General features: G+C 54.6%; 1 protein-coding gene across 1 annotated transcript in view; it reads right to left on the bottom strand.

Moving 5' to 3' along the window:
• LOC114486276 (plexin-A4-like) overlaps positions 1–27576 on the bottom strand; it is a 59011-nt gene that overhangs the window by 22258 nt on the left and 9177 nt on the right. Inside the window, exons 2-9 of the mRNA XM_028489737.2 lie at positions 22768–23036; positions 19897–19963; positions 18816–18962; positions 14166–14326; positions 13911–13917; positions 13053–13290; positions 982–1085; positions 352–451 (exon numbers count right to left, since the gene is read on the bottom strand). Of these exons, the coding sequence (XP_028345538.2) occupies positions 352–451; positions 982–1085; positions 13053–13290; positions 13911–13917; positions 14166–14326; positions 18816–18962; positions 19897–19963; positions 22768–23036 (1093 nt within the window). The remainder of the gene's footprint in view (positions 1–351; positions 452–981; positions 1086–13052; positions 13291–13910; positions 13918–14165; positions 14327–18815; positions 18963–19896; positions 19964–22767; positions 23037–27576) is intronic.

Raw genomic sequence — 27576 nt, 5'->3', positions numbered from 1 at the left:
TAGGGGGAAATAATGATTATTTAATTCACTGATTATTATGAACCTGACGTTTGATAACGAGTTATCACAAATGTGAAAGCATCTTAGAGACTGTAGGATGCTCAGGAAGGTTAGACTTTCTTCTTGTTTTTGAGGATGAAGGTCCTGCTCCTGCATCAGAGCCCCTGCCCGGAACCAGGAGCCTCCCTTCCAGGCCAGAGCTCCTCTCTGGTGGCCAGCCTGCCTGACTCCCCGCCATCTCCTCACCCCCGTGCCCCATCCCGGGCATCCACTGCCTTCCAGCAGTGCTGCCAGCAATGACAACAGCTGCTCAGGGCATCCTCTCCTCCCCAGATGATTCAATGAACTCACCGTATTTACTTGCCGAGGTCCTGGAGACAGTGGAGTTGTTCACTGCATTGTAGGCTGTCACCTGCTTGGACACTAAAGCCACCACAGAACCATCCGGCACCTACCGGGAAAAGGCAGGTAAGGGCCTGGGCACAGAAACCCTGCCACCCCAGGAAATCAGGACAAGCCAGGATGAACGTGGTCCTCAGGGGCAGTCACTGCCTCACCGAGAACCAGGGGACCAAGGAGGCTGTCAGCTGTCCTTTGACGCAGCACGACAGATCTGAATACAGAATCCTAGTCTGTGTTGGGGTTCACTCTTGGAGCAACTCTGGCAAGAGCTTCTCACCAGCACCCTCTGTCTTGATGCTTCCCTGGGGGAGCACCCAGCCTTAAACTCCGGGTACCACAGGGTCTTTGCCTATGCCCTGCGGGAAGCATGAACCTGGCAACCTATCTCCAAGGAGGTCAGGGTTTCCTGGCTGGGGGCCACGTTTTCCCTGGGTCGCTAAGGGCACGTGCAGTGCTGGTGGAGAAGTGGATTTAGGGCTTGGTAAGAGCCTCAGGGCAGCCCTGCTATTCAAGGCCTGAGACTCCCAGGGACCTGGCTGCCCAGTTCGCTAGCTCCTTTCCACTCCACGGTCACCTCACCTGGTAATGCGCCAGGGTGTTCAGTCTCTTCCAGTCGTTCTCTATCTTGGTGGTGATGTCTTCATCCTGCAGGATCATCCTCGCCCCGCTTCCTTGTCGCCACTCTGTAGGGAGAGCAGTCGCATCTCAGAGAGGTCCTCAGGGCCCTCCCATGGGATCCTGAGGACCCCTGTGCAGGCACGTACGTGGCACCTTCTCAGGGTTGCATCCGCGGACAGACAGGTGCTAGCAGACACTCCCAGAGGAGGGGTGCAGAAGCTCTCGGCGCCGGGGGGCCCTGAATTCCAGTTCCGGTTCTCATCCCAACAAACTATGTGACAGAAGTAGGAATAACGTCACCCCCATGGCCCACCTGTGCCCAGCAGTGGCCACATCTGCAAGAAGTCTATGCTTAGTAGCTGAATGAAAAAGGCAGGTGAAGGCACTTAAGAAAGTACTAAGCAAATGCAAGGTGGTGGCATCACCGTCACGTACTCTTTGCTTGATTGTAAGGTCTTGGAGCTAATGAGACCAAGGCTGCAATTTCGGTCACCGTGCACCCTGTTCCTGTTCTAGGGGTGCATCCCGTACCTGAAAGCTGGCAGGCGGCCACCCTTGGCCGGCAGACTGAGTAAAAGTGTGTGGAGGGACCAGCAAAACCTCTTCTCGTGCCCAAGAACAGCCTCGTCCCCACACAGTTGATGGGGATAACAGCCTCTTGCTGATGTATCCAACGCCTAATTATCTGATGCCTAGGTATATGCTTACATCCCACGTTTTCCTCAGGGGCCCAGACACCTATAACACACGGGCTTGCTGACGGATCCCACATGGGAAAACAGGAGACTGTTTCTCATCTACCAAATCCTCATCGCCACACGTGGTACAAATCACATGGAGATGGAGGCACGTACATTCCAGTTCTGAATTGTTTGCACGTGGAGACCCAGGTGCATGCCAGACACAGGCCAGCTCTCGTGCACGGGCACGTACACATCTACACATGCACACACGTTCACACGCACACACCAGAAAGGAAAAATGGCCTTTTCAGTTCAAATACAACATGTGTTCCTGCCAGGAAGCCAGGAATCTGGTTTCCAGGCAGCCACTACCCCATTCAACGCCTCACAGATGCTGAAATTGTGAAACGGGCAAGAGCAACGGGTTTTGCAGCATGTGGTTGGGGGCTGGAGTTACCCGTAGTCCTTGTCTGATCCCTGCCTTGGATTTTTCCTACAGCTCGCGGACACACATATTGTCCTCCCTCCCTCTGTTCCCCTCCTGTCAAGGCTGAGCTGGGGGTCCAGGACTGATTCCTTCCTGCCTTGTGCACTTGGCATGACCAGTGCTACAGATGAAAATCAGACCCAGGAAGGGAGCTGCCTGCCCTTAGGGGGAGCAGAGATGCTCCTAATATCCAAGTCCCTGCCTCCGGCTCCTGGGCTCGTCTGCTGCCTGGTTTAGAGCTTCTTGTAGCGTTGGGCTGTCCCAGGAATGAAAACACGAGGACGCCATGCGTGTTCGCCGGAGCGGAAGAGCCTTGAGAGGTCTCTGGGGTTTGCTCATCATTTAGTGCTGTTGGTGGCACAGCTGGAACGATTATGGAGGTGAGGGCCTCGGGGCAGGTAAGGTGGCAGACGAAAGGGGAGATGCCTCGTGAAGGCAGCTGGTCAGCAGTGTTCTGTTTGTTGTTGTCATGTTGTTTGTTGTGTTTTTTGTTTTTGTTTTAAATTTTATGCAGGTAGGTATGGGTGCGTGTTTTTTAAGTGGCTAGGGCAAAATAAGCAGAATATCTCCCAGCTGGTGAGAGAGCGAATTATGTGGTACAGAGGGACTCTGGTGAAGACCAGCCTGGGCCAAGGATATGGCGGTGGCCTGTTTTGTCCCAGTCGCACAGCGGGTCCTGAAAGATAAAGCCTCGTGGGTCTCCCCGCTTCCCTGGTGAATACTGCCAGGGCCAGTAAGTCAGAGGCTGCATGGGTGAGGGCACAGGAGGCAGGCAGTGTTCTGCATTCCCCACCTGGGGGCCAGAGGAAGAGCAGGGGCTGAGCTCTGGACACAAAGTGTACCGGCCAGGCGCAAGGGAAGAGGAGTCTCCTTCATTGCAGAGGCCGTGGGGGCTTTCTGGTTTATCAGCTGCACTGGCACCCTTGCTGATGGCATTGTGGCACCTCTCAGGGGGATCTGAACAAGCCACACGGCCTGGGGGACTGAGCAGTGACAGCTGGTGACTAACTCGGGAGCGAGAGACAGGACTTCCTTGTTCCACAACTGGCCTAAAGTTGTGCAGTGCACAGCCTGTGCAGCCCTACTCAGCGGCCCTGACTCTGAATCATGTCCAGTAATTACGTAAGCAGATGAAGGTCAGTCTGCCATCTCTGTCCCCAAACGAAAAAAACAGGACAGAGTGTGGCCATGCTCCCCCCAGGGCAGTCAAGGAATGATGGCTTGTTCTTAGGAGTACAAAAATGCTGCTGCCAGATGCCTACCAGCAGGGCTAGCCCAGCACCTGGGACACAGTAAGTACCTGATGAGTATTTATCACATGAATAGTACGTAAGTGAAAGAGTGAATAGACGAAAGAAGGGAAAGAGGAAGTGAGCGAGTAACGGTGGCTTATTTTCCAAGCAGTGAAAGGATTTCCTACCTGTGCTGCTGCTCCATGGTGGGCAGGCAGTGAGCTACAGTGAGAGGTGAAATGTGAGCCGCGCTGTTAGAACCTGGGACAAAGGAAGAGCTGAACTCCAGAACCTCAACTGGGCACGTCCACTGCCAGAAGTGAAAGCTCTCTGAAGTGATTATCACTCATTCTTCCAATTTTACGACTGGGAAATTAAAGAAACAGGTTGGGAAGACAGACCTGGAGGTCATCACAACTCGGAGCTCCGTAGCGTGGTGCCCACGACATGCGTCGGGAGCGTGGAGGAGGGGCAGTGATGGCCAGACTGGACCTGGGCTGTGGCCACACGGGGATGCTGGCGGAGAGTTGCCTCCCCTCACGTGCATACTCTGAGCTCCAGGAATCCCAGTGGGACATAGCACTTCCCCCTCCACAAAATCAAGTTGTGCTGATGGGGGCGTCGCACGCTTTCCCCACTGGCTGAGCCTTGTGGGCAGTGATGATACACCACGGGCAGCAGGAAGCCTGCTCTTCACTGACGTCAGTGCTTAGTCACACATATAGGGACTGTGCCTCTGATGGGATGCCAGCGGGCAGCAGGGAGGCATCAACTAGTGTCTTTTTGGCAATTATCTCAAAAAGTTAAGACTGGTCCTCCAAATACCAATATGAAGATAGCGAGCTGGAGAATACTTAGCTTTTAGATCTCTCAAGCCTGTTATTTTGGTTACCTCTTCTACAGGAAAATTGCTAAGTGCTTTTTTCCTGCAATATCAGAAAGGTAAAAAAAGTGAAATTCTCTGTCCCATCCCCAAACCAGTCCTGATGAATGAACCCCAGATAGATGGGAGCCTGGTGTTGGCAGCTGGGACGTGCAGGAAAGAAGCAAGGCCGTGGGTAGCCTGCCCAGCTGACCCAGAATGGAAGAGGTTGCAACACCAGGGCAGGGATTCCCTGGCATCGAGTGATTTAAGTGTGCTAACATGGAAACCTGGCCCTAAATCTCACTCACTCTTCTCTGCTCGGGGTCCTTAAGGTTACCTGTGGCCTGAACACACTTCACTTCTCTGTTACCCCTTTTCCTTTCTTTCCTGAAACCCTTCATCCAGAGCAGCCAGGGCCTCTATTTTCCCAGACTCATCATGGAATGTCTCAAGAAAATCAGAATAGCGGAGTGGGCTCACCTTTCTGGAGTGCTCTTGTGCTACTTCATGACCTCCTTTTGAAAGAGGTATGAGCGGAGCTCAAGCTGGGACCAGGAACAGCCAAGGTCAAAGACCAAAGCTGCTGGCTCCTGTCTATCCCGGGAAGAGTCCACCCCCCAAACTGCATAGCTGGCTTCATGAACCCTCATCCCTACCCAGTGGTAAAGAACCCTAAGGGCAGGGTGGACCAGTTGAGGGCGAGGCAGGCCTGCCACCTTCAGATCTGGTGCCCTTACCAGTGTGGGCGGCTGGTCAGGTCACGTGGCCCTGAGGGAGGGCACAGCTAATTTTGTGCTCTGGGTACTGCTGCATATTCAACATACGCTTAGTTTTAATAACAGTCATGAAAGTCGATAGAATCTAGGTCTCTTCATCCCCAATTCAGCATTCTCTTCAGCAAACAGGCTTCTTCTGTCTTGCCTATGAAAACAGCACTAAAAAGATATCTCTCGTTTGTGTTCACACCTTGCTATGCACCAGGTGATCCTGTGAGAACAGCCGAGGGGCAATGTAACAGCCGGGCTAATGGCCGTTGTCCTCCGGGTGGACGCCCAGCCACCTGCCCATGGGGCACAGTGAGAGACCGGAAGATGCCTCAAGGCACCAGATGATGTGAGCTCGGTGACGGTCCCAGTGAATCCGGAGGCAGAGTGACTCGTCACCACGCCCACGCTGGACCAGGACATCCCCCTCCCCCCGGATTAGGACACAAGAGGCATCTTCTGCAGCCACCACAGTGAAAATCCAGATCCAGAAAGTCTTAGAGCTCCATCTTCACTTGCTCCAAACTGTGAGTGTCCACGGTGTGCCAGGCACTGGGCCAGTGGGACATCAGACAGTTAAACAGGGAAACGTAATAAAAGCCCTGGCCCCGAAGTGCTCTCTGTGTAGAAGCCTGTGCAGGAGAACAAAGGCTCACAGGCCCCGTGATCAGAGCCAGAGGAGGGAGAGGCCGAGGAGGGTATGTGGGGGAGGGGGAGGCGTTCTGGTCCAAAGCTGCCACTTCTGTGACGCTTCCAGGGATCCGCGTGGATGAGTCCTTGTGGGAGGCCATGGAAAGGAGAGGCTGGTGAGGCACATACAAGTCAGGAACTGAGTTCACAAAGGTCTGGAATACCACGCTAAGGCGTCTGGGGTTGAGCTGAGAACCACAGAGACGGAGGTGGATGACAAGGGGAGGGGGAGCCCCGGCAAAGACGGCTGCCCTTGGCCAAGGCAGAAGGGGGCGGGGGCGTAGATTTCAGGGATGCTCAGGAGATAGGATGGTACCTGGAGATTCTCGGGGAGGAAGAGGTGGGAGCACCATGGTGTGCCCCCAAGTTTGTGAGGTGTCTGGGGGAACCGCGGGAGCTAGGGTGTAGAGGAGGGAGGGGTTTATCTGCAGGCCAACCCTGGAAGGAGACACTGGCACCCAGCACATTGCTGGTCTGGCTCCTGGAGGGTACCCTACCCACCAGTAGGTGCCACTCGGAGAGGCAAACCCTCCCTTGGGAGCATGGCGCCTCACCAGCTCTGACCCTCGTGGCGTGTGCATATGCAGGTGGGTGCACGGGCACACACGTGTGCGTACACACACATATGCACACATGCACGCACACACACACACACAAGTATAGCATCTCACCCCAGGCTGAGGACACTTAAGGCTCTGCAGCAACCCACCCCTGCCCGCCCCGCCCCCAGTCCAGTCCCTCTCTCCTCAGACCCATCCAAGGAAGCTTTAGGAGGGACTGACCTGGAGGGGTGAGAGGGGAAGGAGGTGCCCACCAGGCTGGTTAGAACTGGCCGAGTCAACCCTGCTGGTCCACAAGGAACCAATTTCAGAGCCAGCTGTCTGCCCTCCCAACCCGGGCCACCATTCCTCCCCGTGGGGGCTGAGCAGAGTCTCACCAGCCTGCACGGGGTCCTCTTGGCCTCCCAAACCAGGGTCCCGGGCAGAGGGCTGGAGGAGGAGACGCGACCCTACCGCCGCACACCTGTCAGCAGGTGAGACAGACAGCCCAGACACCCTCGGCACCCTGCCGCTCCCAAGTGCGGGAGCGGCATCAAAGAGCTGGGACAGAATCAGTGTCGCTGCAAACAAACAGTTGGGAAACTGACTCGGGAATGGGACAGGGGACCACCTAAATATGGTTTATTTTTAAAAAGGTATAATTTTCTGGTGAGAGCAAGTTCTAAAATACAAAATAATTGAAGTAGGAAACGTGGTGCTTAAAAGAAGTAATTCCTAAATTGAACGGTGCTGTCTGTCTGCTTTCAAAGCCTTGGGTCGTTGTAAACTGTGAAGAGCTGTGCACCGGCTAGTTGTCGCTATTCAGGGAAGTCCGGAGAGCTAAAGAAAAAAGGAGACTGTGCTCTGCTACTGATTTAAAAGAGGTAAGCTAGAGCTTAGTGGATATTCTTGAATATGGAATAATGCGGAGGCTCTGGTGGCGCTCCAGGGCAGTATGCCACGCCCTGCTGTGTCAAAGAAGAGTTCAGGAGGCAGGGGGTGGGCCGTGGGAGGGAAGGAAGAAAGGTGACCTAGGTAGGAAAGGTGACCCAGGTATTCATATGCAAGGCATCTAGGGAAAATTGCTGGCTCTGACCTCCCTCGAAGCTCTGCCCGAAGCCCAGCGCCCTGCTCCAGGCTCCGAGCACAAAGGACAGACACACAATCCAATTTGTTACACTTCCACCTTCCAGGGAGAGAGGGAGGTGAAATAAAAAAGAAAAAATATCCCATTATCTTTATCTGTCCTTCCCATCAGGTGCAGTGGAAAATGCAAACTGGGGCGACAGCTGCTGTGAACTCTTTATATTTCACTCAGAAGATAGTGTATCTTTTTATTGCATACAGGAATTACTTATTTGAAAAAATACACCCTTTCAGACAGACGGGGTGGCGGAGTTCCAGGGCTACTGATGGGGCATTTGCTTTATACCAGAGGAATCTCTGGAGGTCATGGTCTGTGGAGGAGCCTGCGTGGAAAGGGAACGGATGTTCTCTCCACCTCCCTGCTGTGTGACCAGGGCCCAGGCTCCGTGCCTCTCTGAGCAGCACAGTCTTCTGTGCAGTAGAACAGAATGGCATCAGTTATTTCCTCTGGGGAGTGAAGGGAGGGAACAAAGAAAGAGTCCCTTGGCTCAGAAAGAGAAGTGTCCAGCCTCCTGCTACTGTGCGAAGCAATGAGGAACTCCTAGTCACGTTGGTCCCTCTGTGCCTGGCACAGAGATTGCCCCAGGGCAGGCTCTTATGATATGTTGGTTGAAGAGTTTGGTGGTGTAAGGGGGTACCTATGCCCGATACCTGTGCATGGAAAGGGGCATCAGCTTACCCGACACCTGTGGGTGGAAAGGGGCATCAGCTTGGCGAGGACAGCCTCACATAGAGCAGAGCAGGGAGCCCCTGGCACTGGGCTTTGAAAACTCCCAAGGCCTACCTGCCCCAGCACAGTCCCTAACTCCTGCCTGGGATATCTTTCCTTCCCTAGATTCCAACAGACTGAAAGAAAGGCAAGTTCTGTGTCCTTCACTTTAGCTCTTACAATGGTTAGTTTTATGTGTGAACCTGTCTGGGCCACAGTGCCCAGATAGGTGGTCAAAAATTATTCTGGATGTTTCCATGAGGGTATTTTTGGATGACATTAATATTTAAATGGATGGGCTTTGAGTAAAGCGAATTGCCCTCCATAATGTAGGTGGACCTCATCTAATTAGGTGAAGGCCTGGGTGGATTGACCTCCCCTGAGCAAGAGGGAATTCTGCAGCAGCTGCCTTTGGGATTGAACTGCAACGTGGCTCTTCCCTGGGTCTCCAGCCTGCTGGCCTACCCTGTAGATTTTGGACATGCCAGCCTCCACGCTAGACACTGAATGTTTGTGTCCCCCCGCAAAATTCACATGTTGAATCCTAACCCCCAATGTGACGGCATTTGGAGGTGGGGCCCTTTGGAAGGTGATCAGGTCATGAGGGTGGAGCCCTCATGAATGGGATTAGTGCCCTTATAAAAAGGACCCCAGAGAGCTCCCTTGCCCTCTTTCTGCCATGTATGGTCCCAGCAGGAGGACAGCCATCTATGAACCAGGAACCGGGCTCTCATCAGACAATGAATCTGCCAACACCTTTGATCTTGGACTTCTCAGCCTCCAGAGCTGTGAGAAATAAATTTCTGTTGTTTATAAGCCAGCCAGCCAGTCTATGGTATTCTGTTATGGCAGCCCAAACAGACTCCTCCTAGTCTATTATTATTAATTAAGTAAGTCCTCCATAATTGTATGAGCCAATTCCTTCAAATAAATCTTTCTCTATGTAAACAAACATATCCTATTGGTTCTGTTTCTCTAGAGAACGCTGGCTAATACAGTTCCCCATCTTGGCTCCTTAATGCCTGGAAAAGCAGGTGAAGGGGTGGAGGGAGGGGATGGCGTGGGAGAGCTTCAGTCAGAGGAGCAATGAATAGAAGTGTCAGGAGCGAGGGGCTAGGCCAGGCCAGGCACCACAGATGATGAAAGGCAGGAGGAGGGGTTGGGGCTGGATTTACTTGGGGCAATTACAGAGGCAGCTTAAAATGCCTTTGCTTCTTTCTGAGCTGGCCTGGGACAGATGTCCTTGCCTTTCCAGGGGCTGGGCATCAGGAGGGGGAAGGCAGTCTTTGCCCAATGCCCTCAGCTACAGGAGGAGGAGGCATGGGGGGGAAGTGAAGTGGAGGGGGGATGCTCGGCTCTCTGTCTTGCCTCTGTCAAGGCATGTAGCTCAGAGTCTTCTCCGTGCATATGTGCTATGTGTCCCTTTGGCATAGATTAATTTTTGATTATAATCACACCTTATATTTGTAAGCTGCTTTCAAAGCACTTTCACCTACATGATGGGAAAAACTCGCCTTGCCTCTCTCTCTCTCTCCTTGGGGGCCATGCAACTGAGTCAAATCAAATCTTGCGGAAGAAGCATTTGGGTCTCTGAGGAGGCCCCATTTTCTTTCTTTGTTATCTGGCTTTGGTAGAAAGAAGACCAGAGTTGTGGGAGCAGCTCCAGACCCTGGACTTACTTAACAGAAAAGAAGAAAATTCCTCAGAAGAGCACCCATCACGGGAGGCCTTTGTGAGAAGTTCAGTATGACTCCCCTTCCCCAGGAGGATGGGGCCCTGAGACTCAAACTGCCTCTTTCTTTGGCTTCTCCCCTTTACCCTCCCTGCTGTGAGGCCTTGTGCCTCCAGGGTGGCCCCTCCATCCTCCCCAGCAGCTCCTATGATGGGAAAGGTAGGTCCTTTGCCCTCTTGGGACCTGACGAGCACTGTGTCACTGGAGGCCCAGCCCCTGGCCTGAGCAGCTTCTAGCTTGAGAGAATAGCAACTCTCAGGCGGGTCCTGGTTGCTGCTCAGCCCTCAGGCATCCTTCACTCATAGTGGACAGCAGGAGGTGGACGGCAGGAGGTGGACGGCAGAAAGTGGACGGCAGGAGGCGGATGGCAGGAAGTGGACGGCAGGAGGTGGACGGCAGGAAGTGGACAGCAGGTGGACGGCAGGAAGTGGACAGCAGGAGGCGGATGGCAGGAAGTGGACAGCAGGAGGTGGATGGCAGGAAGTGGACAGCAGGTGGACGGCAGGAAGTGGACAGCAGGTGGATGGCAGGAAGTGGACAGCAGGAGGTGGACGGCAGGAAGTGGACGGCAGGAGGCGGACGGCAGGAGGCGGACGGCAGGAGGCGGACGGCAGGAGGTGGACGGCAGGAGGCGGATGGCAGGAAGTGGACGGCAGGAGGCGGACGGCAGGAAGTGGACGGCAGGAGGCGGACGGCAGGAAGTGGACGGCAGGAGGTGGACGGCAGGAAGTGGACGGCAGGAGGTGGACGGCAGGAAGTGGACAGCAGGTGGACGGCAGGAAGAAGTGGACAGCAGGTGGACGGCAGGAAGTGGACAGCAGGAGGCGGATGGCAGGAAGTGGACAGCAGGAGGCGGACGGCAGGAAGTGGACAGCAGGAGGCGGATGGCAGGAAGTGGACAGCAGGAGGCGGATGGCAGGAAGTGGACAGCAGGAGGTGGACGGCAGGAAGTGGATAGCAGGAGGTGGATGGCAGGAAGTGGACAGCAGGTGGACGGCAGGAAGTGGACAGCAGGTGGATGGCAGGAAGTGGACAGCAGGAGGTGGACGGCAGAAAGTGGACAGCAGGAGGTGGATGGCAGGAAGTGGCCTTGGCTGCTTTGCATGCTGCTGCCTCCACTCCAGATGCATCACATCCTTTCATTAATGATGCTTTGCTGGGCTAGAACCCAGCAAATGTTCTAAAGTTAAAAAGCAGCCCCTTCCCCTCCCAAGCTCTGGGTGTGTGGCTTCCAGGTGGGGAGGGCTGGTCTTGAGCAGCTTCCACCAGCCATGACATGGTCTCTCTCCCCCATGGGAGGTCACTCCATTCCCAAGCACCAGAAGCACACAATTCTACATGCACCCGCACCCGTAAGCTCTCGCTGTGCTCTGGCACGAGCTTTCCAAACACCTTCGGCATAAAGACACAGGTTCTTATAACAGCTCCTCCTCTTGGCCCCACTAGGCCGGGGCTCTCCTGCCACCCACCCATTTTGCAGATAAGGACTTTGAAAAGCCGAGGGTGGACCCTGCCATGGCTCCCACAGATGAACAAAAGGCACGGTGAGTGCTACCTGCTTACCCTAGTGAATTCAACTCTCCCTGGGAGACCCATTATGGAGTAGCCCACTTAATTGTTTGGGGGGTGGGGAACACAGGGGTCTTCCTTCCCAGGAACTGTTTTCTCTTGCACTGGTTCTATAAGCCCGCCCCTGGCTCCATCAGTCTGTGGGACCTTCATGGCAGCAGAATCACCCGCATACAGACACAAATGCCCACTCCAACTCCAGGGACCAGTGCCCGGAACACACATGGACACACTTGCCCAAACCCCACCCCCACCCCCCACTGCAGACTCTCACAGATGCTTCCTCTTGGTCCTAGAAACAACATACACAGAGACACCTCCAAAGTGAAGGGGAGCACATGCTCAGCCAGTCTCTCCCTGGGGCCATGGAGCTCCAGGGACAGGGCCAAACACATCCCACCAACAGCCAGCCAGGAGGAGATGGGGGAAGGGAAGCAGTAAGAATTGAGGTGAGTGAGTCTTTAGGCCATCAGAATTTGGGGGCAGGTGGGGCGAGGCACTGGGAGGGGATCAAATTCCCTGTGGAGTTTAGAAAATAGCACAGATGCCCATCTGTCTTGGATGGCTTAGCTGAAGCCAGCTTAGAGAGGCCAGATGGATGGATTAGGGGCCTCTGGAGGTCCTCCCACCTCTATGTTTCCACTAATCTCCAGACCCAACCACATACACAAATAAACACCTTTTCCTCCAGGCCCAGGACCAACAAACAAACACACACATACCGTTTCCTTACCACTGTTATCTTCATAATCAGCAACAGCAGCAGCCAATACTGAGTATGTACTATGGGCCAGACAGTGCATTAGAGGCTTTTACATGCATCATCTCCTCTCATTCTTACAGTGAGGCAGGCACTATTATTAATCTCCATTTTATAGGCAAGGAAACTAAGGCACAGAAAGGTTAAGTAACTAGACCAAGGTCACACAGCTAGGACTTGGTGGAACCAGGACTCAAACCCAGGCATGTCTGATGCTGATCCGCGAGGCCAAACTGCCTCTCCTCAGCCCTGGCCTCTTTGGAGCGTGGGGCTCCCCACTAGGATTTCCCCAGGACGATATCTTATTAAACACTCCGGCAAGCCATAACTGGATCCAAGTACAGCTGGCCCTAAGTGGCATGCCCTTGTTTATATAGGCTATGCGATCTATTCGTGGAACATTCAAATAAAATGTCATCCTGCTCCCCAGCAGCCTGTCATATCTCATTTTTCTCTATCCTTTCTCTCCATCCTCCATCACTGACCCAGATCCCTCAGGCCTTCGATAGTCAGCAAAAATTAGAGGCGCAGAACAGAGGCGAAGGGAAGGGCCTTGGGGCACAACGCAGGTAGTGGCAAGACCTTGGGCCACACAGATTCAGACCACATCCTCTTCACTGCCGACGTGACACCTCCACTCCCACCCCTCGGCTACTCAAAAGATCCCAGAGGCAGTCAGATCACCAGCAGACTGTGGCCCCACCTCTGCTTACTGCTCACTAAGTGGCCATGAAGGTGCACCTCCGGGGCTCCTGGGGGCCGTGCACGCCTGCTCCCTGCACCCTGGCTCCACTAGTTGGTAAGAGGGGCTTCCAGCCAGTCACAGCACAGCCCCCTGGGTGGCGGCCCTACTCACCCAGGTCCATGTCTGCAGCCTTGGGCCGGTGGGAGCAGGGCACATTCTTGAAGATGGCGTCCAGAATCTTCTCCTTGACCTGAGTAATGGTGTCGCAGTTGAGGATCTTCACTGGGACCTCAGGGCTGTTGGCATTGTCTGGGTTGACACAACTCAGGACCTGCGGGCGGTGGGGAGAGGCGGCGAGTGGGGAGGGCAGCACGGAGAGCCCTGGGAAGGCCAGCCGCATCCCGGAGTCCTATCCTGACTGGCTCCGCCTCGGCAGGTTGGACCGGACAGGGGTGGGGCGACCCCAGCCAAGCCCTCTACCCTTCCTGTCCCCACAAGCAGCAGGAAAGTAGTACAGCTTCAGCATCTCCGCAGGAGTAGGAGCTGCATATTTCACTCCTCTTCACGAGAGACTCCCTTAAAATCCTGATTTATCAAAGGGAACAATGTCCAAGCAGGAGGGGGCAGTGAGGGGGCAATGTGTCAGAGAATGGACACTACTGCATGCCCCCCTGCCACCTCTCTCTCACTCACACACACACTCACTCACACACACACACACACACACACACACTCACTAGGCAGCATCTCAGCAGCACACCCAGACCCTCACCCACCTCTGAAACCCCCAGCCCCCGTCCCTGTGTGTCGGTCTGTCTTTCTCGTCACTCTGTCCCATACACACACCCACACTAATGGGAATCTGGCTCCTTTCTCCAAAGAGTTCATGTGCTTCGATTTTTGTGAGGGTTCTGGGCTGATCGGAGGTTGGAGAATCTGTAAGAAGCTTAGCGTGTTCTTTAAATATAAAAAGGTGCCCTTTAAAAAACTGCAAGTCAGGCCACCTGAGAGCCCTTCCTGGCTCCGAACCTGAAACCTGGTATTAGGGGAAGAGGCCACCCTGGCTCAGGACCTCCATTTCTCTTTTTGGAACTAGTCAGATAAGTTAAGACTCTGCCTAATGCACCAAACTATATTTTTTCCTTTAAGAAGTTCTGGACCAGGGCTTCCCTGGCGGCGCAGTGGTTAAGAATCCGCCTGCCAATGCAGGGGACATGGGTTCCAGCCCTGGTCCGGGAAGATCCCACATGCCTCGGAACAGCTAAGCCTGTGCGCCACAACTACTCCAGGTCCATGTCTGCAGCCTTGGGCCGGTGGGAGCAGGGCACATTCTTGAAGATGGCGTCCAGAATCTTCTCCTTGACCTGAGTAATGGTGTCGCAGTTGAGGATCTTCACTGGGACCTCAGGGCTGTTGGCATTGTCTGGGTTGACACAACTCAGGACCTGCGGGCGGTGGGGAGAGGCGGCGAGTGGGGAGGGCAGCACGGAGAGCCCTGGGAAGGCCAGCCGCATCCCGGAGTCCTATCCTGACTGGCTCCGCCTCGGCAGGTTGGACCGGACAGGGGTGGGGCGACCCCAGCCAAGCCCTCTACCCTTCCTGTCCCCACAAGCAGCAGGAAAGTAGTACAGCTTCAGCATCTCCGCAGGAGTAGGAGCTGCATATTTCACTCCTCTTCACGAGAGACTCCCTTAAAATCCTGATTTATCAAAGGGAACAATGTCCAAGCAGGAGGGGGCAGTGAGGGGGCAATGTGTCAGAGAATGGACACTACTGCATGCCCCCCTGCCACCTCTCTCTCACTCACACACACACTCACACACACACACACACACACACACTCACTAGGCAGCATCTCAGCAGCACACCCAGACCCTCACCCACCTCTGAAACCCCCAGCCCCCGTCCCTGTGTGTCGGTCTGTCTTTCTCGTCACTCTGTCCCATACACACACCCACACTAATGGGAATCTGGCTCCTTTCTCCAAAGAGTTCATGTGCTTCGATTTTTGTGAGGGTTCTGGGCTGATCGGAGGTTGGAGAATCTGTAAGAAGCTTAGCGTGTTCTTTAAATATAAAAAGGTGCCCTTTAAAAAACTGCAAGTCAGGCCACCTGAGAGCCCTTCCTGGCTCCGAACCTGAAACCTGGTATTAGGGGAAGAGGCCACCCTGGCTCAGGACCTCCATTTCTCTTTTTGGAACTAGTCAGATAAGTTAAGACTCTGCCTAATGCACCAAACTATATTTTTTCCTTTAAGAAGTTCTGGACCAGGGCTTCCCTGGCGGCGCAGTGGTTAAGAATCCGCCTGCCAATGCAGGGGACATGGGTTCCAGCCCTGGTCCGGGAAGATCCCACATGCCTCGGAACAGCTAAGCCTGTGCGCCACAACTACTGAGCCCGCGCTCTAGAGCCCGCGAGCCACAACTACTGAGCCCACGCGCCTAGAACCCGTGCTCCGCAACAAGAGAAGCCACCGCAGTGAGAAGCCTGCGCACCGCAACGAAGAGCAGCCCCCGCTCACCGCGACTGAAAAGAAAGCCCGCGTGCAGCGGCGAGGACCCAGCGCAGCCAAAAATAAATAAATAATTTATTTTTTAAAAAAAGTTCTGGGACATTTCTAACAGTTTTGCTTCTCTTGCCGTCCTCAGCGTGGGCTCTCTCTCCGTGGTGAGACCGTGGGATCCGTGGGTGGACCAGAGTGGATCCGGGTGGGTGCTGCGGGTCACAGGTGCTGCCAGGTGGCCGCGCCGTGCCGGGTTCTGCAGCCCCTGTCTGACCCTGCTGCCTGCGCCCTCTGTGCGCTCCCTTCTCAGAACCTTCACTGCACCGCCTCCCCCGCCAACCATTTCCCAACTGTACGTCTGGTCTGCAGATTCAGACGACAGCCTTCCTCCCATCCCCACCCACTCCTCCACGTGGCGGCAATCAGAACCCTGGCCCCTGGACGCCTGCCTTTCATTAGCGACCAGACTGCTGTGAGCTCCCACGGGAACATGCTCATTCCATTAAGAAGAAGAAAACCTCCTAAATCTATAAAACCGAACTCTCACCCTCAAAATGTTTTAAACCGAAAACAATGCTGGAAGGAACTCTGGACCACGTGCTCCTCCTGTGTGCCCTCTCCCAGCCATTCCCTGCCTCCTAAGAGCCTTCCGGGACCCCTCCCAGCCCCCTCCGTGGCCAAGCACAGCCTAGTACTCGGTGCTGCCCTGGGGTCCTGAGCTCTGGGCCAGTGGTGGTGGAGCCTGGCCTCCCCCAGGCAGTATCACAGCTTTTTCTGGGCTGTGAGACCATGAAGCGGGGGCTGCCACCTGAGCATGCCCCCCTGACATTTCTGCTGCCCCTGGGGTTCGCGGTGGCCCCATGAGAACAACTCTGTGGGTGCTTCAGGGCATCCAGAGAAGCAGCAGTGGTCCCACGGAGGGACAGGGTTCCCTGGCCGCTGGCCAAGCCCCAGCTGCACCTGGAAGTTCCCTTCCCCAGCCCCACGCCCACATCTCTTGGCTATCTCAGAGCAACTGCCTGGGGTTTGTTCTGCTAGGTCAGTGCTTCTCAAACTTTCCTGTGAATAGAATCCCTAAGGGGTTTTGTGAAAACGCACATTCTGACTCAGGAGGTCGAGGATGGGGTCTGAGACTCTGCATTCAGGCAGGATCGTAGGTGAGCACCTAGCACTCTAGCAGGCTCCCAGTTTATGCCCTTGGGCACTCCCAGCAGCAGGGCCCTAGGCCATGCTAGTCCAAGTTCAATCTAATTCACCACTCAACACGTAGGTGGTGCATCTGACTGTCAAGTGATGCTGGCCGAGCCTCTCGGCACCCGTCTCACTCTTTGTGGTTACCCTTTCCGCCCAGCACAAGGTTACCATCAGTTGGCCCAAAGTACCCTGGGCTCCTCCAGCCAGTGCTGAATTCCAGGCCATCCTGTCTTTTTCTGACCCCTTCATCTTGGAGTCTCGGGTCAGCCCTGTCTGCTGCTAACACACTTTCTTCCCGGCCCCTCCTCACCACCACCGGGTTGCCCCCGCTTCCACGTGGGGGGTTTCCTTTCACAGGCCTGAGGATGGCTATGAAACCACCCCGCAGCCATTTCTTCTCCGAGCAAGACAACTGTAATTTCCTTCCCCTTCCCTCACGGTGCCTCTTCCCCAACCCTTTCCACCTCAAATGGATGCGCGTCCCTGACCCACTCCAATTTCCTCACATTCTCTTGAAGTCATCTGCAGCCAGACTGGGTGTGCTACCAGTAGTCTGGCCTCTGGAATAAAGGATGCTGCAATTTGGGGACAGAGTGTTATTACAACTGTGTTGGATTCAATACTGGGGAGCCGCTGATGAGATGGGAAAGAAAGGGAGAGGGAGAGACCAGGCAGGAGACATTTCAACAGTAGTTCTAGCTCATTAAGAAATCTATTCAGGTCTCTATTTTTGGAAGGTTTTTTTTTTTTTTTTTTCCTTTCACATTTTAATCAGAGCCTCTAACTCTCTCCTCCGGAGCAGACCACAACTGCAAAGAAGCAGGGCCCTTACGCACCCTGCTGCCTCAAAGCCTCGTCGACTGAGCCAATCCCGGCAAATCTGCTGAGATGCCTGCTGGGATTCCCAGGGCCCTCCGAGGATGGAGTGGGACAGGTGCACCACGGTCGCATCACGCCCAGCCAGCAGGACTGGCTTTATTCAGAGTGGCAGGGATGTCTCCCCAGCTGGCCTCGGGGTCTGGGATTCACCCTCGGCTCGCGGCCCCTGCCCGGCTCTGCCATGCCTCGGCCTGTCGTGTGTCTCACTTCCCAATGACTGCATTTTAAATCCCATCTAGTCTCTGTCCTCTTTAACACCATTGCTGTCTCTTCCACCTCCATTCTTGGGCTCCACCCACGTGCCACCCTCCACATTTATCTTTTATCTTGTTTTCTCACTCCTTTCTTCTACCTCCTCTTCTCTTTCCTGGAAAAGACCTGGTGGGAGATCACAACTCTCTCCAAAAGAAGCCCAAGAGTGAGCTCCCCCGCCTGGAGAGACAGTGGGCACCAGCGGACAGTCACGGCGGGAAAGAGGAAGCAGAGCCCCCGTGAGCCAGCAGTGGGCTGAGCCCGGGCTCACGGCTTTGTACACCAGATCCCACTCCATCTTCTGGACACCTTCGGGAGGTACATGCTGTCATTATCCCTCTTGTATTATTATCCCTGTTTTTTGTTTCAGATTCAAAAAACAGAACCCAAACTTGGAGAGATTAAGCCCCCATCCCCCAGCCGGTCAGAAGGAGTCATAGCTCCAGTCCAGCTCTGCCCGATTCCAAACCCCGTGCTCCTAAATGCTGAGCTTTGCTGCCGCCTAGGATGACTGTTTCTGGCAGGAAAGGGAGCGTAACCTTGATTGGGGGCATCCCCCTGTTCCCTGGACCAACACCTTAAACCGCTAGGCCAGCCTGGCCTCCCATCCTACAGCTCGGGTCACGTAGGTGCGGGCCTCAGAACCACAAGCAACCATTTCTGGCTTCCCCTCTTTCGTGCTCTACATGCTACCCGCTTGCAACTGGTCTGCAAAGTGTGGGTTCTCCACTGGGAGAACTGCTGAGAAGGAGTTCATTCCCTGGGGTCAGTCAGCCAGCTGTCGGCAAGGGGTTACTGCCCCACAATCCAGTGCACCGGCCTGAAAGCACACCAGTCTCTTGCTGTTGCTCAGGTGTGTGTGAGCCACCGCTCCTCAAATCCAGGTGCCCTGGCACGTTAGGACAAGGAAGTCGGGGTGACCAGCACAGATGGACTGACTGACACAGGTGGAACGCCAGGCTGGCCCCGTGCAGTGGGCACCCAGAGAGGTGGCTGAGAGCAGTGGCGTTAAAGAGGCGTTAGAGAGGGTGGTCGTCAGCATTTCCACCATCAGGGCCAGAGCCCACCTACCAGAGCCCTGGGGAGGAGGTGGGAGGCTGGCTTACCAGGGTTTTGTAGTCGATCTGCTGGCGGATGAGTTTGTCCTCGCTCAGAGAGTAGCGGGCCTCGCCCGTGATGGCGTCAATAGGCCCCTTCTCCATCTGCTGCTTGATGGCGCAGAACAGGGAGAAGAGGGGCTCCCCGGCACACTCCTGGACACGGAGAAGAGCCGTGTTGGGCGGATCCCGGGCCCAGGTGTGCGGAGCCCGGCCTCCCCCAGCCTCTGGCTCTCCGAAGGGCTGCTTTCCACTCCTCGGTTTTAATTCTCTTCTCCCGCCCCCATCCCGCTCCTTCCCAATCTGCCATTCTTGAGCTCTCTCTGCATCTTCCCTGGCCCGTCCCCCTCTCTGCCCCTCTCCCTGCCCTCACTCCACCCTGCTTTCTCTGCAGCCCCCTCAAGAGACAGAGGTCATAGAGGGGTGGGATAGGGAGGGTGGGAGGGAGACCCAAGAGGGAGGAGATATGGGGATACGTGTATACGTATAGCTGATTCACTTTGCTACACAGCAGAAACTAACACGCCACTGTAAAGCAATTATACTCCAATAAAGATATATAAAAAAAAAAAAAGAGAGAGAGACAGAGGTCAGTCCTCGGTGGCGTGAACTCCTTAGAAAACAAGTTAGTAATCGGAGGCCGAGCAGTTCCACCTCCCAGGCATGTCCTCGGCTTATCTGCCGCCACACGCGCTCCTGTACCTGCCCAGGACCCTCATCAGCCTCAATAAGTCTGGGGCCGGAGGGGCAGGAGGAGAGCACGAGGGAAAAAAGGGGTGACTTGTCTTCAGCTTGAAATGGGAATGCAGGGTCTTCTCAGAGGCTCATCTCCCCTCACCTGTGAGAAAGCGGCCTGTGGGGACCGTGCCTCTCAAGTCAGGCCTGACCGTGGGTCTCTGTCTCCTGAGATGGTCAGGAGCCTGTCCCCTCCATGATAAGGGAAACAACATTTTTTGGCGGGGTTCTACGAGCTAGGCCCCAGCATCTGTGGACTTGCGGGCCGTGGAGGGAATAGGGGGGATGCTGGTTCATTCCCAGGCTGGTGGGGAAACTGAGGTAGGCCCAGAGATCCCCCAGAATCCAATCATACCTTGAGGAACTTGTAGAGCAGGAAAGTAAACCAATTGGTCAACATCTTCTCAGCCACCGACTCAGTCCTGGCAGCAGTCACAGAGGACCCAGCAAAGCAAGACAAAGACAGAGGCAGCTGGTCAGACCTCAGGGGCTGGGAGGGCAGGGGGGATCTGCATGGCTCTTGCTGCTTAAGGCTTTCAGGCCAAATCTTAAGACCCTAAGGGATACCTGAGTTCCTTGGACTCCTAGACACACCATAATGGCAAGACAAGCTTTGCCTACCGAGCGGGGAGATGACCTTCTGTGCGCAGGCTCCCGGGTGAGTTTCTGTGAGAATGCGTTAGAGCAGCACTGCCCAATCGTCCAAGAGCACTTTCGGGGTTGATGAAATAGTGCAACAGCACTTTGTGCTGTCCAAAATGGTAGCCACCAGCCACAGATGCTACTGAGCACTTGAAATGCGGCTAGTGCATCTGAGGAGCTGTATTTTTTATTTTATTTAGTTTAAATTAACTTAGATTTAAATAGTCACATGGGGCTCATAGCTACCACATTGGTGATAGCCTTAGAGAACTTTATAGGGTAGGTGTGTTCCTTGGGGTAAGAAAAGAAAAGAAAAAAAAATCTGGGAGATACCCATTTGGCAAGGGATAGAAAAGAAGGTGGCAGGGGAAGAGGGTCATGGAAAAAGGCCAGACAGACTAGACTGAGCCCATCCCCTAAGCTAAAGACTCCCAGAGTAGGTAGTAACATGGAGCTGGATACCCAGCTCATTCCAATAGATGCCCAAATTGTCCTATTTAAAAGGCTTCCACGCACTTTGGAACTTCTCCTGGGAACCCTTCTAGTGTTTTATTTGCAATGACAGGGAGTTCATTCTTGAGCCTAATTTGCATCTTTCATGCTGCTACCCAAACCCATTTATTCTTTTACTTTGGAAGTGAAAACACCACAGCAGCATTACGAACCAAAGGACACTTTTGGTTGCGTGCATTTAGAAAAAAACTACATTCAAACTTGCAGTAAGAGTGTGGCCAGCTCCTGAGAGAAAGCACCCATCCAGGTATGTCTGGATAAGGCTGAAAGTGGCAGTTGCCAGAAGATACTAATAACTAAAACCCCAATGCAGCTGGGCAGCTGCCAGCACAAAATGAAGCTGAGGAGAGAAAAGAAGGAAGACTGTTGAAAGGAGGGGGGCAGCCAAGGGCAAGAAGAAGAAAAGGAGACGGAGGAGAGCAGAAGGGAGAGAGGGCAACTGGGAGACAAGAGGAGGGGACCCACAGAAACAGAGCGAGACCACGCCGGGAAACTGTCGGTGGGAGTTCTGGCCGGTGGTGGCAACCCTAGAATTATGCCGGTGGGTGGCTGCATGGGGAAAGTAAAACGAAAATCAAAATGATCTACCTTGCTGTTTCCAAAGCCGTATGTTTGCTCCTATATGTAGCAGCCTTTTGCAGCTGTGCAGGCCAATGCCCACTGCACCAGGAAAAAGCCTGAAGTAAACACTTCAGAAAGCCAACTCTACTCACTGGACCAAGCAGGAGGCCCTGCCTCAGACTCAGAGACCAAGGATGGAAGGCAGGAGACAGGCAGAGGCAAACGGTAAATGGGGTGGTCCAGGCAGAGGGTTGGATGTAATGGCCTGATGGGGGACTTTTCCAATTTCATCTCTTTGAAGGCTAAAGGCATTGGAATAACAGCCTGGAGAAGAAATGGCCTTCAAGTACATGAACAATTTGAATAGCAGCATAGATAGAGTCAGAGGGTCTCAATTTCCTATAAGGCAAAGCCACGGTATATGGTTATGTCTGCACACGTGACCATGCAGATTTCAACAGTGTCGAGGATGAGGCATCCCACAGTGTTGAGAGGTGGACCCTGGACCCGGGCAGAGCCCATAGCAGGTGCCAGGAAATACTTGCTGTGTTGCATCAGGCAAGGTGCCGCTAAAGACCTTTAATTCAAACACAGACTGGACCAGTGCTTTTCAAACTTTACTACACATTCAGATCTCCTAGGTTTCTCGCTAAAATGCTGATCCTGATCTAGTAGGTGTGGGGTGGCACCCGAGATTCTGCCTTTCCAACAACCTCCCAGGTGATGCTTCTCCTCCTGGTCCCAGACAGCAGTGCGAGTTGCAGGGGCTCAAGTTTCCCAACTTGAGATGGTGAGGTGGGTTCCCAGAGAGGCCCTGAGGTATCTCTCCTGATTCAAGTTCTGACTTAGATAAGGTGAGGGGATGGAAAGATGACCTCTGAAGAGCGCACAAGAGAAAACCTCTGATAGAGAGGGTCAAATCAGGGGAGGGTTACAGCATAGGGAGGAGAATGGAAAGTGGATTTAGGGGCAGAAGAAAAACCACGGGGTGAGCAGATGGGCCGTGGTTGAGTCAGAGGCACCAACATGATGGACAGGTTGTTCTAAGAGGGCATGGGGTGCACCCTGGCCTCTGGCCAGGTCAGTACCTGACCTTGGGGGGGCTTGGCTGCTCCTGGGAGCCCTGCCCTGGTCTCCCTGAGGGCAGGAGGGCCAGGCCGGTGCGCTGGGCTGGGTCGGGGCTCCCCGGGGCTGCACCCCTACCTCCTGAGCAGCAGCTTGGGATGGTTCTTGCTCTCCAGGTTCTTGTCTATGAGGTCAGCCAGCAGCTGCTTCAGCACGTCAGTGGCGTACTCCAGCTTGCTCTGCAGCACCGTCATGATGAGCGAGGCCACGTTGCCGCACAGCCACCCGGACTGAAGGAAGATGAGACTCTGCACTGGGAGCTGTGGGGACACAGGCCTTCCTGGGGAGGGGCGCCTTCTCGTGGGACCCACACTAACCAGCCCTGACCCCCTCCTCCCCCGACGTCCCTGTTCAGATGCCTCCCCGCCCGTGGCGCAGGTCACACCTCCGGAGAAGCAACTTGGGGTGGTTCTTGTTCTCCAGGTTCTTATCGATGAGGTCAGAGAGCAGCTGCTTGAGGACGTCGGTGGCGTACTCCAGGCGGCCCTGCAGGCCGGTCATGATGAGCGAGGCCACGTTGCCGCGGTCCCGCATGGAGAAGCTGCGCTGAGACTCCAGCGTGCGAATGAAGGACAGCAGGAACACCTTGTTGTTGATGAGCTGAGCGAAGAGCTTCAGGCCTTTCTCCACGCGCTCCTGCCGGTAGCCCGGGACCTGCGGGGGAGACCCAGGGGTGCGGGGGCCTTGACTGCCGCCCGAGAGGGCCGAGGCCGGCGGGGCCCCAGGGACACCCCACCGGGTGGGCTGTGCACACTGTTGACCCTCCCACCCTCCCACTCACCCACGACAGGCCACCTGGCTGATGCCACCAAGTCCTTATCTAGAGCCAGGCACCACATTTGGTGTCTACCTAACCTCCATCACAGCCCACGAGGCAGGTCACTGTCTCTAGAGACAGAGAGAACGTCATCATTAGCATGGCATTGACAAGGGGACCCCACGCCACTGGAGACCACCATCACAGTCCCAGGTAGGGACTCCAGGAGGCTGGGGCTGCTGTAAGTGACACCCTTGCTGGGGGATCACCAAACCTGCGCCTCTGGCTAACCTAACGCTGATCTGTCTCTGGCCCTGGGGGTCCTGTTGACAGACCAGTGGCCTCAGAGTCAGGACTTCTGGGTTCCACATGGGCTCTGACATCCCCACGCCATATAAGCTTGGACAAGTCCCTTTACTTCTCTGGGGGCCCAAGTTCATTCACCTGAAAAAAGGGAAAGCTTAAGCCCAAGAGCCTCTCTGGCACTCCCTAACTCTAGCATCCGATGTTTTCTTAGGGATTCCTTTTGAGACCCTGCTCCATGCAGGGAAAGGGGAGGAAGAAGGTTTTATCTTCCTGCCTGCATCTTCTGTTCACTGGGAGGTCCGTGCAAGGGTGCCAGGGTGTACCATCCACTCAGCAAACATGAGCCAGCGACTGAGCTATGCATGGAGGATGCGTCTCTGAGATGCACGAGAATAGGTACAGCGGCACCGTGCGTCATGCCCCAAATGGGAAACAATCAGAGGTCCAGCAACAATAGGAGGGCTCCAGGAACTGCGGTGCATTCACCCAATGAAATGCTTCACAGCAAGAGGGATGAAGGACCCATTGCTACTCACGATAACAGGGATGAATCTTGCAAACATATTGAAAGAAAAAAGCCAGGCACAAAAGAGAGCATACTGGACAATACCATTTAAATCCAGATTTAAGAAAAACAATTAAAATTCATCAATAATGGGGAAAAAAGGGTTTTCTGGGGGCGGCTGTGACTGGAAAGGGGCACAGGGGGACTTTTGGAGGCCGGTAATGTTCTGCTTCTCGATCTGTGTGCTGGCTTAATGGCTGTGTTCACTCGGGGAGAATGCGCTGAGCCGTGTTCTGATAATTTGTGCATTGCTCTGTCTGTATACTTCCATTAAAACAAAAAGTTCACTTAAAAAATGAAGCACAGCCTCTGCCCTGGAGGGAAGGCCCTCTGAGAACACGGAGCAGGGCATCTGGCGGGAAGTGGCATGCTGGAGGAGGTGGGGCATCCAAAGGAGGTGCCATCGAAGCCTCATCTTGAGGGATGTGTCCCCCCTGGCGGGGGCAGGGAGGGTAGATGCACCAGGTCCTTGGGAAGGAGTGTCCCGTATGGAGCAGTAAAGAACACAGTTTCAGAGTCCGTTGAGCTTGCATTAACTTCATCACAGTCGTTTATGAGTTGCAGGACCCTTAGGAGACTCAGTTCCTTTATCAACAACATGAAGGTACTGCAGCTAATATGTATACAGACCTTACTCTATGCTAAGCACAGTTCCACATGCTTTAGAAATACTGACCCATGTAATCCACCCAACAGCCTATGAGATAGGTGCCATTATTACCCCAGGGTCCCACGAGGATAAGGAACTTTCCCCAGATCCCAAGACAGAGAAGTGTCAGAGCCGGGCCATGAACTGGGCAGCTGGCACCGTGTCCTGCCCCCTCTAGGGACTCCTGAGAGCACGGCACGAGATGTGTGAAAAGCCTCAGCACCATCACAGTCCAGTTACGGAATGGCAGCAATTTCATCCTGCTTCACTCTAAAGATTTTAAACTAGGGAGGATGGAAGTTGCCAGAGAAACCCTGTTTGCCAAGGTCCACGAAGCCAGAAGATACAGAGCCGGAAAGTTCATGCCACTCATTTACGGTGCCACCCTGTGTTCCGGGCTCGGGGCAAGGTGCCGGCTGGAGCAGAGTCCAGTCAGACCCAGGCCCTGCCCTCCGACGGGCAGCCCACCGTCTCAAGGCCCCTTCAGTGGTGGACCCCTGAACTCTTCAGAGAGGCACTCGCATTGAACTCCCGTTGCCCGGCATCAGCAGCTCCCACAGGTCAGGAACACGCATGGTTCCAAAACAGGTCCGTTTGCATTTCCTTTGCCGCCGTGCTGGTGCACAGCTGTGCTGGTACACGGAAGGCTGGTGCCTCTCCAGGCAGTTCTCAGGAGAGAGCAGCGCTCACCAGAGCCAGGGTGGTGCTGGCCAGGTCACCTGCAGCTCCTCCTGGCTCGCAGCACAGCCCCTCCTGGCGACCCTCTCGTTCCCCAAGGTCACCAGCCTTGGTTTACCTCCTGCCTGGCCCCCCTAGTCCCCCACTCCATGGCGGCTCTCGAGGGAAGAGCAAGGGAGACATGGCCACCTCACTGTGCCACTGCGCGGGGCCTCAATCTGCCCAGATGTCTGTCTCCTACTGACCAGCCCCCCACTCCGAGACAGCCCCTCCCACGCAGGCGTACACGTTTTACCTCCCCTCTCCTTCAGACCTCTCAGAAGACATTTCTCTAATTTGTCCTGGTAATAAGAGACAATGCCACTTCCTGGGCTCCCGCCATGGGCAAAGGACAGTCCTGGCACACTGTACACATTGGTCCAATAAAGCCTTCTCGTGACCCTCTTTTAGCAGCCTCTCAGGGAAGCTGCTGTGGTTTCCCAAGGCCAGCCAGCTGGTGGAGGGTGGGGCTGGACTGCCAAACCCCAGCTTGCTTGGCTCCTGAGCGCCCGTCCATCCTCCGCATCCTCGGCCTGTCTAGCCTACCCCTGGGCCTGGGAGGTGACTGAAAGCCAGCTCTGAGTCCTCCCTGCAGCGTCCCGTGCAGGGCCTCCTGGAGCTCAGGTGGCCGTCGGTCGAGGGCAGGGGAGCCAAGTGCAGGCTTGGCTTGTGGCACCTGGAGAGGAGGAGGAGGTTGTGCTCTGGACTCCCTGGCCTGGCTGCACGCTCCTTCTGGGCAGCAAGGCTCAGGGCCCTGGGAAGGAAGGTTTAGCAAAGCTACCTGCAGGGAAAGAGCATCCCTGTAGCAGCATGGGTTTTGGAATCAGAGAGACTAACAGACTCGTACATGGAGGAAAGCTCTGTCACCTCCGGGCTCTATTGCCTCATCTATAAAATGAGAATATGAGTGTCTATGTCATAATGTTTTAAGAACATTAAATAAGATAATGTATGTAAAGTGCTCGGCACACACAGAGCGCACTGCTGTTTAGCAGCAGTTTTATTACCTGCCTCTCCTCCATTGGCTGTTTTCACTGATCCCTTTTGCCCCAGAGTTTCCAAGGTACCTAATGCATTGGCACAATGTCTGGGTGTGTGGAAAGTAGGCATTTTCTCCCCCTTTTAGGAAGAGGAGATGGAGTGAAGTGTCTTGGTAGAGGGTATCCAGAACAGTTCCCCTTTGTAACTTGCCACCCCTACTCCCTAAGCAGACGGCACCCTGAAACAAGACTTTCTTTATTCGCCAGATGGTTCGGTAATTTAGTTGAAGTCTGTGAGTATAAAACTGGATAGTAGGGGTTTAAGCGCGCCGCTTAAAGGAGCTCCAGAGACGGGCGCGGAGCTGCCGAAGAGACAGGAGACTTTTTCTTGTCTCTTTGCTTCCTGCGGCGCGAGGAGAGTGGATTAAGCGCACCGCGTAAAGGAGCTCCAGAAACGGGCGCGAGCCGCGGCTGTCGGTGCAGACACCGGAGACGGGTGTGGGACGCTAGGGCTGCTGCTGCCGCCGCCAAGAAGCCTGTGTGCGAGCACAGGTCACTCTCCACACCTCCCCTCCCGGGAGCCTGTGCAGCCCGCCACTGCCGGGGTCCCGGGATCCAGGGACAGCTTCCCCGGGAGAACGCGAGGCGCGCCTCGGGCCGGTGCAGCGTCACGCTGGCCTCTGCCGCCGCGGGCTCGCCCCGCATCCGTGCCCCTCCCTCCCCGCGGCCTGAGTGAGAGCCCCCGAAGCAGCTGCTCCTTTAACCCCGTCCTGACTGAGCGAAGAGCAGATGCCCTCAGGCGACCTACACGCAGAGGCGGGGCCAAGTCCAAAGCTGAACCCCAGGAGCTGTGCGAACAAAGAGGAGAGGGGGAGGTTTTTCCCAGCAGCCTCAGAAGCAGCGGATTAAAGCTCCACAATCAACTTGAAGGGCCCTGCATCTGTGGAAAACCTGAATAGACAGCGAAATATCCCAAGTTGAGGAGGTGGACTTTGGGAGCAAGATATACTATTATATTCCCCTTTTTTCTTTTTGTGAGTGTGTATGTGTGTGCTGCTGTGTGAGATTTGGTCTGTAGAGCTTGGTTTCCACCATTTGTCCTATGGTTAGACCGACCCGTTTTTTGTTTTTCTAATAGAAATTTTTCTTCTTAATAATAATTTTTTATTTTAATAACTATATTTTATCCTACTTTATTTTGTCTTCTCCCTTTCTTCCTT

This window comes from Physeter macrocephalus, chromosome 5 (genome assembly GCF_002837175.3).
Source record: "Physeter macrocephalus isolate SW-GA chromosome 5, ASM283717v5, whole genome shotgun sequence".
Lineage (NCBI taxonomy): Eukaryota > Metazoa > Chordata > Mammalia > Artiodactyla > Physeteridae > Physeter > Physeter macrocephalus.
Note: the sequence above shows the minus strand (reverse complement) of the source record. Positions and strands in the feature narration are given on the sequence as shown.